This window comes from Abramis brama, assembly GCF_963993115.1.
Source record: "Abramis brama genome assembly, chromosome: 23".
Taxonomy (NCBI): domain Eukaryota; kingdom Metazoa; phylum Chordata; class Actinopteri; order Cypriniformes; family Leuciscidae; genus Abramis; species Abramis brama.
Genome location: NC_139985.1, coordinates 14,667,751 through 14,681,307, shown reverse-complemented (window position 1 = coordinate 14,681,307; position 13,557 = coordinate 14,667,751). Strand labels below are relative to the sequence as shown.

The window sequence follows — 13,557 nt, the reverse complement described above, 5'->3', positions numbered from 1 at the left end:
CAGGCATTCTAGAGGGAGACAGACTCAGAAGGGGGTTGCCATGGAGACCCGTTTACTGCTCTCTGTTCCCCCAGAGAACTGTGGCCTGATGACTGCCCCCCTCATCTCGAGGGATCACAACACACACACACACACACACACACACACACAGACGCTCACACTTACACACACATGCATCACAAATACTTTCATGTGCACACAGTCACATCAAAACACACACATACACTGTGTATTGCCACACAAGCCAACAAAGCCACAGTACTTGTCCTGTTTATTCAGTCTTTCTGCACAAAATAAAAGGGAGTGGATGATCCATTTAGAGTTAGACACGCATACTAGCTCAGATTTACCCCAGAATAGATTTTTTTTTATCTTCTTATTGAATTTTTGCTGTTATTAATAGGCACCGTAAATTTAGGCCAGATTCAATCCCATGTCTCTCACATTCTTAATGTGTGCTCACTGCCATCGTAATGTAATAATCAATTATGATGACTATAATAATAATTAATAATAATGTGTTACAGAGACACTCTCAGATTGCACAGTTACATTATATTATCTTCGGTCCTACTTTATATTACATGTCTTTAACTACTAACATTTTAAGTAATCGTTTGATACAATGCACTTAGTGTGTACATACATGTTATTTTTAATGTGATCTGTAATAAATTTCTGCAGTTACATCTACAATTGACCCTTCACTTATACCTTGACCCACCCTTAAACTTAATTGTACCACCAAACCTGTCACTGACCTTACCCGTGTAAGGTCACCTAAAGTGTTTTGCTTATTTCTTATTAAATCAAATAAGAATTTTTAATCCAAAACTCATTAGAGAGTGTTAAAGGTCCTGTATTATGCCCCTTTTCACAAGATGTAAAATAAGTCTCTGATGTCCCCAGAGTGTGTATGTGAAGTTTCAGCTCAAAATACCCAACAGATCATTTTTTACAGCATGTTTAAATTGTCATTTTTTGGGGCTCAGAAAAACGCGCTGTTTTAGTGTGTGCCCTTTAAATGCAAATAAGCTGCTGCTGGACGACCCAGGGGGCGGAGCTTCATGAGCTCGCGCTCAGTCTCTCAAGACAATTTCATCTCACGGAATGATGATAATATCAGAAACTCTCAGTAACGGTGTTCATTTTGTGTCGGACAATAATGCCTACAGAGTCAGAGTGCTGTATAGAGATGGAACAGGTATAGTTTAGTAGTTTAATTACGGTTATAACGTATTTGTCATCTGCTTGTATGTATCCATTATTTATTAATAGCCTACAAGTCTGCTGTTTCGGATCAGGTCCGAATGATGATCAAACATATACTGATGAGTTTAATAAAGTTTATTGTACAGTACATCACACAAAAGATGAAGCGTCAGTTTTACTTCAGAAAATCACCGTAAGAGCTGAGTAAACACAGTAATTTATAAGAAGTGCGCAAGTATAAACGGTAGAGTTGAGGGAGCATTCCTGTGGGTGGAGGTTAGTCAAAAAACTGTTCTAGTGACGTCATTAAAGAAGGAATAGAGGGATGTAGTCCAAACGGGCCGTTCGATGTAGGCGACTTCTGTTAAATAAAATATCTCGCTTGGCATTGAACTTCGAGCTTTATAATTTTACAGATATTATTTATACTCTAACAACAACATTACAAACTAACTTAAGTTTGAAACATGGGATCACGAAGAACGGGACCTTTAATGTAAAATATTATTAAAAATAATACTGATTTTGCGAGCAGTAAAATTCAGCAGGGATATAATATATATATATCAAAAGTGATAGTAAAGTCATTTACATGGTTACAAAAAATTTTGATTTCAAATAAATGATGTTCCAATAATCAAAGAATCCTGAACAGTGTAAAACCACTGATTTCTCTCTCTCTCTCTCTCTCTCTCTCTCTCTCTCTCTCTCTCTCTCTCTCTCCCTCTCTCTCTCTCTCTCTCTCCCTCTCTCTCTCTCTCTGTTTAGGTGGGGTACTCAAGGAGACTTCACCACTACTCACCCACTTCCAGCTGTAAAGGTGAAACTCTTCACGGAGAGTACAGGAGTGCTGGCACTGGAGGACAAAGAGCTAGGACGGGTCAGACAGACAGACAGACGCACGCACGCACACACACACACACATTCTTGTACATCTATCTTTATGAGGACATTCATTGACACAATGCAATCTCTAGCCGCTTACCCTAACTTAACCCATCACAACTAAGTGCCTTACCCAAACCCTTACCCTAAACCTACCCTTAACCTTATTATAACCTTATCCCTAAAACCAAGTCTTGACCCTCAAACAGGCCTTTAAAGGGCTCTCAGAAAGTGAGGACCGGCCAAAATGTCCTCACTTTACTCTCTTTGTCCTCACTCCAATGATCTAAAACTCAAACTGGTCCTTACAAAGATAGTTGTACAAGTGTTCACATCTTGGTGAAAAACATGTACACACACACACACACACACACACTGAACCATCACAGCTCATACTCACACACCTCTTTAAGCAGTCAGCACTGATCTGAGCTCAGTTCTGCCATCAGGAGGTGATCAGCACTAACATGATTTTGCTAAGTTCTCCAAAATGAGCAGCCCCCCTGCGTGCCTGTTGCTGTTCTAATGGATTTGATCCAGTGCTGAGTCAATGAGGCATAGAGTTTCTCTTTTCCTCTCTCTAGCACTCATTCTCTCTAAACAATAATCCTGCACTGATATAAAAACAGAAAGATAAGGTGCTGATGTCGACTCTTATGAAAATGATAGATTACTTCAAAGTGAAGTAAGAGATAGAGAAAATAATAGAATCCGATGTGCGATGAATCAGAGCTCTGGTGGGAATGGATATTACTTGAAAGCTGCACTGTCCCAACTTTCCCATATTTGAGCTAGCTGTGTAATACAGCTAAGACCACAAATGAAAATGCTTCTATTTATCATTATTGTAATTTAAGGGAACACTTTATTTCGATGGTTCAGTTTAGACATTCTACTAACCAACTTTGCACCTACATCTCAACTACCAGGCCAGCCATTAGAGTTTTAGTAAACTGTCTGCTTAATATCTGCTAACACTTTATTTTGATGGACCCCATCAGAAATTCTGCTGACTATAAATAACTTTTCAACTACATGTCAACATACTCTACTAACCCCAACCCCAACACCTACCCCTAACAGTCTATTACAATCTACTAATACTCTAAGAATGAGAGTTGACATGTAGTTGACAAGTTATTTATAGTAGAATGTCTAAAGTGGACCATTGAAATATGTAAGAAAATAATTTCAAATTATATTATCATCATAACCTAGAGTTGTGAAAAGTTAAGTTAGTTAGTATTTGGTATGTCCCGACAGCCTAGAAATAGTGCAGTGATTGTGTCAGTGATTGTTGTTGTCTGTCATAATGTGATTTCAGGTTGTGTTACATCCAACACCCAACAGTCCCAAACAGTGTGAGCTCCATAAAATGACTGTTGCCAAAGGTTGCTCAGACGACCTAAAGATCAAATTGGCTGTCCGTATGGACAAACCACAGAACATGAAGCACTGTGGGTAAGTGGCATCTGTATGTTCATTTTTGATTTTGCTTGTGTACTGGTTTTTTTATTATTTTTTATTCTTTGTTTGTTATTGAAGGAATCTACTAGCATGGACAGTCAACTTTACATTGACACATACACTTAATAGATTCAATGTACACAGAATCAGGACAACCATTCCACTAACACTTTCTTCTGTCATTACCGGCAATAGAGTTATTCACTCTTGCTGCATCCCTCTTCCCAATTCCCATACTATCCATCCTAAATTGTATTCAAAATTAGAATTAGTGTGTCCAAAATCATAGTATGTTGAAATGAGTATTCAAAAGATACCCCTATTTCTGGTATATATATATACCCCTGTTATATACCCGTTATAATTCGTACAGATCCATGCACACTCTAATTGTGAATTTTGCCAACAACCCTTTGTTTGTTGGACAAGGATTCGATTAGAACTACAAACACGAATTAAAAGTGTTTAAAAAACTACAAACATGGCGGATGTGCGAGACTGACAGTTAAGGGATTTGAGTGATTGAGAATCAGTAAACATGATAAATATGTACTCTATAAATATGTATGCAATGTTATTCACATTATAATTAATCTGTCACAAACTGTTAACTTTTATAAAGATATGTTTGGTCATTAACTTTTATGCAAACACATAAGGAGAGTTCTCAGCATGAAAGACCCATGACTGGCAGATCAACATGCTAATTCATTTCTCTCTGATACGAGAACAAATGTAGAGGATTTTAACTGTGAGATGACTCTAAGATGATTGACAGAACAGTTTAAACCGTGACAGGATGCACTTAACAAAACAAAGACACAATTATGATGAAGTAGTATGTCCCAAAGCTTGCCTATAAACTATTTTGTTACACACTCAAAATTATGTACTTTTTCTTCACAAAAACAGTGCATGCTTTTAGGGCATAGTATAAGTAGGCGAATTGGGACGCTGCATCTGTGACTGGTCCAATGAGGTGTGAATTCTGATCTTATGGCTCCATCTAGTGTACAATGTAACACATTATTAACTCCACAAGGATGTGATGAACCTTGAGATCTGTGCAGTATATCCTGTTCAAAATGTTTTTATTTTTTTATTTTACAATATTAATATTTTATGATTAAAAACAAATAATCTCTGTATTATGTATTTATATAGATATAATACACTTTTTTATTTTTAAACAATAGATTTACTTAGAAAAATTGTGTAAGATAATGAAATTATATAAACTATTTATTTAATTTATTTCAGTGTATTATTCATTTATTAAATGTATTTTTTCTTGTTTTGAGCTTGAACTTAAAAAACGTTTAAAAAAAAACCCTTAAAAACCCGGAGTTGTTCATTCACGTCCTCAGATTTTTTCATTTTTATGTCAACACTACAAACGCTGAAATTAATCTACAGCAGTCATGTGGTACAAGTAAGAGCTCTGTAAGTTGTTTACGTCCATTATTATAATAATGTTATGTGGTTTGAGATAAGAGGTAGTTTAACGCTGTCTCTCGTTCATGTGTTTTGAAGGCGGTCTTAAGGGAGAGTGGGATCTCATGCTTTCAAAGCTAACTTGCTATTGCTAGCCTCTCCGCAATTGCCTACCCTACCTTTAATCATATTTATCATCAGCCATTGTGGATGTCCCGTAAGCTAGATATTTTAACAACATAAGCTGATTAAAGCTTAATTGAATTAGTTAAACATAAATGCTGTTTCCAGACAGAAGCATAGAACAGTTCAGATGTTCTTACCAAGACTGTTATCTTTGAGATAGAGGAGGGGTTTTGGCTCAGTGGCTGTTTTCTGATTGGCTCACAATTGCCCATATGTGTTCTGTATGGCTCTCTGTGCACCTGTCTCCCAGAAATACCTTCCCAACCACTAACCCAACCTTTAACTATAATTATAAGCTCTACCTGGCTCTGCGTTTCTGCAGTTGGTTATTATTGTACCCAGAACAGATCAGTGCAATATACTGTTTTGGCCATTAGGGGACACTAAATCTACATCTGAAAATCCATGTCTGTTTCTGTGCTTGTCTTAAAACTCACTCTACTACTAGCTGAATGAAGACTAATATGTCATCCTCTATAAATTTGCATTATGTAGAAGGTGTTCTTTTATTTTTTTAACATTTGTCTTCAGTCACGTAAAGTGATTAAAATGTAACAAATCTTAACTGCTTGATTTAAAAAAAAAAATATTTATATACACACACACACACATATATATATATATATATATATATATATACACTCTCAGATAAAAAATGGTATAAAAGCTTCAGCGGGATGGCACCCTTTAAAAGAATCTAATATGTACACTTTTAATATGCACTCTTTATTTATGGACAAAGGTGAACCTATTGAAAGAGTACTTCCCCAGTGACAGCTTTTGTACCTTTTTTTCTGAGAGTGTACGCCGGTATATGCTCATGTAGGGCAATATATTCTATATAGCATATTTCAACTGCTTTATTGCTTATTTTGTGACACAAACTTTATTATCTAACCTTCTAAATGCGACTATAAAGCATGAAGATATTATAAACATTAACAGCATGATTTTCTATAAAGCTGCTTTGAAACTATTTCTATTGTGAAAAGCACTATTTAAATAAATTTAACTCGAACTTAAGAAAATAAAATTTGTATTTTATGAGGGAACTAGCTCATCCTTGATTATTTAACACATATTTAGTGTCATAGTTGAAGCATTTTTTAATAATCAGACACCTATTTTGTCTTTTTATAGCATATTAATGTCTTCTCAATGCAATTTTTTGCGTCTTTTTTTTTTTTTAAACTTTTGTTCACTTTTTTTGTGGACATAAATAATATTATTGAATAAAAATACATTTTTAACTTGTATTTATAATCTAAAAACATCCCTGTTGTAATTTACTAAATTTAAATGACTCTGTGAAGGAAAATCAGAAAGAAAGGCCCATTATCACCCAAATTAAGAACAACACATCCACCTTGCTATATCTTGACACTATGATGCAACGCCTGCTCTGTGTCTCTTCACAGATACCTTTGGGCTATTGGGAAAAACCTGTGGAAAAGATGGAAGAAGAGATTCTTTGTCTTGGTGCAGGTATGTGCTTTTTCACCTATTTTTGTCACTTCTAATGGAGACTCTTTCCTTCCCTTCTGATTCACATTTTTTTTATCAAGTGCTGTGCATTTCAATTTCCATTGCATGTGTCAGAATTGCATCAGTGAAGTAGACTAGATTCTCAGCTCTTTCTGACCGAGCACTGCATCAGGTACTTCGCTGGAGCCTTTTTTTAATTCTGTCCCCATTGTTTGCGGTTCAGTCAGCTTCTCTGTGGTGGGTTGTAACATGTCTGAGAGCTAAAAGTTGACAGGCGGCTTGACAGAGTAAAGGACCAGCACTCGCAGCTAAAAGAGCCCACATCACACGCCCACCAGTCGCTCGCAGCTACGGCTACAGCAAGTGACAAACAACAGTCAATACACTGACATTATTTATTTACCTTAGTGTTTGCGTGTGTCTGTGTGCTTGCAAGCGAAAAAACATAACACGATGCCCTGTTTGTGTTTTCGAATGCCAGTGTGTGTAAGAAAATATGCCAGAATGCGCTTTTCGTGTCCGTGTTTTGTTTTCACACTTTTTATTTGTTTGTTTCCTTTCTGCTTTTTTTTATGTTGTTTTTTTTTATGTTGTTCTCGTGCTAAATCCTGTGCAAGCGTTCACACAAACATCAACACATCTAGTCCTCATCTTGTAAATGTGAATGTCAACATAAACACACATGTAAACTCCAGATTATGTGGCATCTTACATGTTTTATTTAGATTTTTAAAAAATAAATGAAATGTTAATGCCACATACACAGAGCAAATGTAAAATATTTTTTTTTTCACCTGCAAAACACAAGGTATACTTAAAACTCTCATAAACCAATTAATGCAATATCCAAAATAAACCAACATCCTTAAACCTAGATATATTGCAAAGCAATTTCCTACACTGTAAAATATATTTCCTCAACATAAAAAGGTACATCATGCAGTAAGCATCTAAATGAACAGTTTTTTTTTCTCTCAAAATTATAAAAAAATACAATTTAACCTGAATAAATCAACTAATACATTTCAAAGGGTCAGATAATGATTATTATGTTTTAAAATGTAATTTATTCTAAAGATAATTTTCAGCATCATTACTCAATATTCGGTGTCACATGATCCGTCAGAAATCATTCTAATATGCTGATTTGGTGCTCAAGAAACATTTCTTAAAATGATTAATGATAATTCATTATGATATGGAAGGGAACTTGAATAGAATATTCAAAAGAACATCATTTTTATTTGAAATAGAATATTTTGAAACAAAATAAAAGTTGTTACTGTAATTTTTATGCAATTTAATACATCCTTGCTGAACAAATGATGATTAATTAAAAAAAAAAAAAATAATAATAATAATATATATATATATATATATATATATATACACATATATATACATATATATATATACATATACATATATATATATATATATATATATATATATATATATATATATATATATTATGCTATATATTGAATGACCGGTGTTTGATTGACAGATTCTTATTGGCCCTGCATTTAATGTGGGGTTTGTGTTACAGGGCGGGTGTGAGTTCACTGTTGCATTATTCATAAATAATTACCACACCATGTAGACCATTTAGGGCTTCTGTTTGACACAGGCTGGCTTTGAAACAAGGTGTCACAAAAAGGTGCTGACAGAGTTCCCCAAGGCTCCACCATGCCATTTTATTTCCTCAGTGTTGCTTAACTTCATGTAAATAACGACGATATCCACATAAGTCTTTCATAGCCACCAAATCGTCTTTCTTTGTGCCTCTAAGTGCTCGTGTTGCCCTCTCAGTGAGTTGACAGCATAAGGCCAGCATTATGATTCAAACTGAAGTCTAATTATTTTACGGTTGGTAGGCGATGTGACAAAACAGCGGGCAGACGCTCTGCGCTCTTCCTCTTTCCCCTCATCTCGTCTCCGATGCTCTGGCTCAGGCATGCAGCCTTACGCGTCTGAATATGGTAATGCGTTCGAGTGACCCGGAGGGGCTCGGGTTGTGTGTGTGGCGGGGGGAATCGGGCTTTATATTTCCACTGTTGCATCTCGCGATCGATTCGCACTAGCGTTTTTTCTCCTGCTCCACAATGCGGTTTGCAGAGCATCGACAAAAACAAGGTTATTTAAAAAGAGCAAATGCATGCAGGGGTAATCAGAAAGCAAAGTCATTTAAAATCCTTTAACTGTCGGTTTGACAGCGGGTCAATGGCCCCACCAGCGACCGCTCCGGCTTCTGACAAGCCCGAACTTCAGTGGATTGATGGGAGGTTGTGTGTGTGTGTGTATGCGTGTGCCCCCGTGACGTCCCGAAGGCACCTGGGTGCCACCAAGCCAGATTGGGGCCCTGAAGCCAGCCCAAGTGCCCGTCACACACATGACATTGAATTTATCGTGTCACTCGGAGTCGGAGTGAGAGAGGGCTGCCACTTTCAGCAAAGGTGATGGAGGCGCTGGATTGGTGTAATTCTGCGGATGGGGCCGGAGAACGTCTTGACAGCAGCGCGTCTGCGTGTGTAGAACGTGCGAGAACGTGTGTATGACTGGCACCTAACCGCACGACTCGCATCCGGAGTGACAGCGTGTCATCGCACACTCTTCTGTCAGTCCTGTTTGATTGGCAGGACAAAACCCAAGTCTAACTCCACCCCGTCAGTGACCAAGACAGCCTCCCTCTGAGATGCCACCCTCCGTTTGAACCCTATCACTAGCCTGGAGTACATGCTTCGGTCACACTTTACTACGATGTACTTACAAAAAAATAAAACGTCGTCTTCTCTTATTGCTGCTGTTGACGTGGGATATGGGTAAGGTTAGGGACAGGTTTAGTGGTATGGTTGGGTTTAAGGGTGGGTTAAGGTGTCCCACTTTATATTAGGTGTCTTTAACTACTATGATTAATCATGTAATACAATGCATTTATTGTGCACATACAGTCAAACAAAAGATTATTCAGACACCATATATCATTTTTGATCTTTTTTTCTTTACTAGTGGGTGCAGGACACTATAGTTCATTTATGTAAGTGAGGATGGCAAAATAAAGTAAACTGTGACATCAAAAATACTTGGACTACCAGTACAATGTATAAAAATTTGGGACCAAAAATTATTCAGACACTTTGACCTGACCATGTTTTGCTTAAGTGTTTTTCCTTTAATTGCTAATACGACCTTTTTACACCACAGACTGAACAAAATTAAGCATTGCTTGGTAATTGGTTGACCTAAATTGGTATTATCTAATTGTATACTTAAGTTGAATAGCTTGTCAGCTGTTAAATTAAATTCATTTTTGTGACAGTCTAACAGAACGATGGCCAAAGCCATTGAAATATAGCAAATAAACTGTGATAATGTGAGAAATGTTGAAGGTGTCTGAATCAATTTTGGTTTGACTGTACATGTTTGTACTTATATTTGTTTTTAAAAAGTATAACCGTACCACCAAACATATCACATACCTCACCCGTATGTCACCTTAAAAGCAGCAAAAAAAAAAAAAAAAAAATCATATAATTGAAATGATGTATGTTTAATATGCCAAAATTCTTTCCAGGTGAGCCAATACACATTTGCCATGTGTAGCTACAGGGAGAAGAAAGCAGAACCTGTTGAACTTCTGCAACTGGACGGATACACTGTGGATTACACCGACCCTCAGCCAGGTCACCACAGCCAATCAGATTGCCACAATCAATGACATCACAGTGAAAAAATTTAACTGAAATATAGTCCTCATCTGTTCTATATATCCACCTTATTTGTAACGTAAGAGCAGGTGCGGCCATTTGTAACTTGAATGTGGAAGGCTTCCGGTTATTTATTAATTATAATCAATAACACACTGGTTTGTAGCGCAACTAGTTTGACTGTTTACTGCACATTGTTATTTGCCTATAGCGGCTAGTGAATCGAAAGTCTTTCACATTCACAGAAAATAGCTTATTGCAAAATAAGGTGGATAGAAGCACCTTTTAGACCAGCAGGTGGCATGTGTTTCTAGGATCTATACACATCTATTCCTAAGGAAAAGATGACTCGTTTTATTAGTGTTAAACAAACACAGGCAATTAACTAGTTAAGATCAATTATCTTTCATTGAAACCTTCTGTATCCTTGCATAAAACATTATGCACAGTGTACATGGGTTATGAAAAGCTGAATCTAATATTGATCATTCTTGTGTAGAGTGAAGCTTGTAGTGTTTTATCATTTTGATACTGATATTTTGATAGTTTATGCATAATCAAGCACTGTGTACTGAATACTGTCACATAATGGTATGAATTATAACAATTATCAAACAATATCTGTTAATTTAAGTCAATTATTCTGTAAAGCATGTTTTGTGAGGTAACCACATTTTTTATTCAGGTGGCCATGTCTATATTCAAATGATAAATCAAGTAAAATATATTTTTTTAATATGACTGAATCAACCTTACTACATTAGGTTAAACCAATAAAATGAATTAGTTTGTTTTTACAATAAGATTTTAAACATTAATATTAAAGTATTGGCTGTCATGCAACTAGTAATTAATAATATTTTTTACAGCAAGCTTGATTAATAATAATAGTAATAATAATAATTAATATTATTATAATCTTGGTGCATATTTATTCATCTTGATTAATAAATACATCATTTTGATTAATTTTAGCTTATAAATATACAATTATACACTGTTAGTTCATCTCAGTTCATAATGCATTAACATTAATGTCAAGTAAAATATAATTTTTAATGATTTCTTACTACATTAGGTTGCAGATTCTATTCGTTAATATGCAACTAATAATTAACAATATTTTTTTACAGCATTTAATCAAATTTGTTAATATAATTTATTATTATTATTGGTAATAACCTATAATGATATAATTATTTTAATTAATATTTATTCATCTCGATTAATAAATATATAGTCTTGATTAATGTCTGTTTATAAATATGCTGTATTATTTTAAACATTAGTATTGGCTGGTATGCAACTAATAATTAATACTTTTTACAGCATTTATTAATCTTGATTAATAATAATAATAATTTATATGATTATAATATTGATGAATATTATATTGATGAATATTTATTTATCAAGATTAATAAATATACAATCTTGATTAATTTTAGCTTATAAATATACCATTATTCACTGTTATTTAATCTTAGTGCATAATGCATTAACATTAATGTAAAATATTTACTTGCATTATATGTGTTGCTCCCAAATTGGAAACCCAGGTTCAATTCGGCCTGTTCTACATCCACAGTAAACAGTAAATGTATTATTATATGCAGAATATAACTTTAGCCAAAATTAGTAAAGTGAAAAGTATTGTTAGCTCAACTTCTGCAACAGGACTGTATAACTTTAAAGTGCACTTTTGATTATTTCATTCCGTTTAAAGTATAACTGATGAACACTATGTTGAATCCAGGTCTGGATGGAGGTCGGACGTTCTTCAACGCTGTGAAGGAGGGCGACACTGTGATCTTCGCCAGTGATGATGAGCAAGATCGAATCCTGTGGGTTCAGGCCATGTATCGCGCCACGGGCCAGTCCCACAAACCCATCCCCCCGACCCAGGTGCAGAAACTCAACGCCAAAGGAGGGACAGCACCACAGCTCGATGCTCCCATCTCTCAGTTCTGTGAGTATGAATATGCAGACTCTACGGATACACACATGCTGACTGCAGGGACGCACACACACACACAGGTAGAATGACACTCTTCATAGCAGTCACACACACTTGAAATGTTTCAGTAGCATGTGTTGAATAAGTTCCCGTTGTAAACAGCGCACTGCTGATGTTTCACTCATTAATGTGGTACGAGTGTCATAATCTCAACAGTGTACACTTCCTGAGCAGAGTAACTACTCTCTGTCTTCTTCTGCACCGCTTGATTCTGTCACAAATCCTTTGGCTTGCATCCCACTTACATTTCTTCATTACTATGGTTCATTTTAATCAGCCATCTTTGTTTTTTTTTAATTGTTTTTTAGATTTATTTATTATTTTATATGAATAATAGATAAACTATATAAATTATTGTTTCTTTATCTTTTTTCACTTTTCTTTCACTGCATTTTGCTTTTATCATTGTGAACTTTTTTCTTTCACCTTTTCTTTTGCATATTTGCTCTCTTTTGCTTCTACATTCTACATTTCTTTCTTTCTTTCTTTCTTTCTTTCTTTCTTTCTTTCTTTCTTTTGCATATTTTCCCTCGTTCAGAAATATCAAATGTACACATTTCTTTCTTTCTTTCTTTCTTTCTTTCTTTCTTTCGCTCGTTCCTTCTTTCGCTCTTTCTTTCTTTCTTTCTTTCACTTTTTTGCATATTTGATCAAATAAGATCATATAAGATCAAATGTACAAATTTCTTTCTTTCTTTCTTTCTTTCTTTCTTTCTTTCTTTCTTTCTTTCTTTCTTTTGCTGTTCTTTTGCATATTTGCCCTCATTCGCTTGTACATTTGATCTTTCTTTCGCTCTTTTTCACTTTTCTTTTGCATGTTTTCCCTTGTTCCAAAAGAAAAACAGAAAGATCAAATGTACCAATTTCTTTCTTTTTCTTTCGCTCTTTCTTTCACTCACTCTTGTTTTGGATATTTTCTCTCATTCATTAAGAAAAACAAGAAAGAAAGATCAAATGTACAAATTTCTTTCTTTCTTTCTTTATTTTGCATATTTTCCCTCATTCTGAACGAAAAACAGAAAGAAAGATCAAATGTACCAATTTCTTTCGCTCTTTCTTTCGCTCTTTCTTTCGCTCTTTCTTTCGCTCACTTTTCTTTTGCATATTTTTCCTCGTTCAGAAAGAAAAACAGAAAGAAAGATCAACTGTACAAATGTCTTTCTT

The 13,557-nt window shown here is 35.3% G+C and overlaps 1 protein-coding gene across 8 annotated transcripts in view; it reads left to right on the top strand.

Moving 5' to 3' along the window:
• cadpsa (Ca2+-dependent activator protein for secretion a) overlaps positions 1 to 13,557 on the top strand; it is a 127,813-nt gene that overhangs the window by 56,689 nt on the left and 57,567 nt on the right. For all 8 annotated transcript variants that reach the window (XM_084100567.1, XM_084100565.1, XM_084100564.1 and 5 more), the window contains exons 8-12: positions 1,981 to 2,092; positions 3,422 to 3,558; positions 6,603 to 6,669; positions 10,244 to 10,352; positions 12,133 to 12,345. In XM_084100567.1, coding sequence (XP_083956693.1) covers positions 1,981 to 2,092; positions 3,422 to 3,558; positions 6,603 to 6,669; positions 10,244 to 10,352; positions 12,133 to 12,345 — 638 coding nt within the window. The remainder of the gene's footprint in view (positions 1 to 1,980; positions 2,093 to 3,421; positions 3,559 to 6,602; positions 6,670 to 10,243; positions 10,353 to 12,132; positions 12,346 to 13,557) is intronic.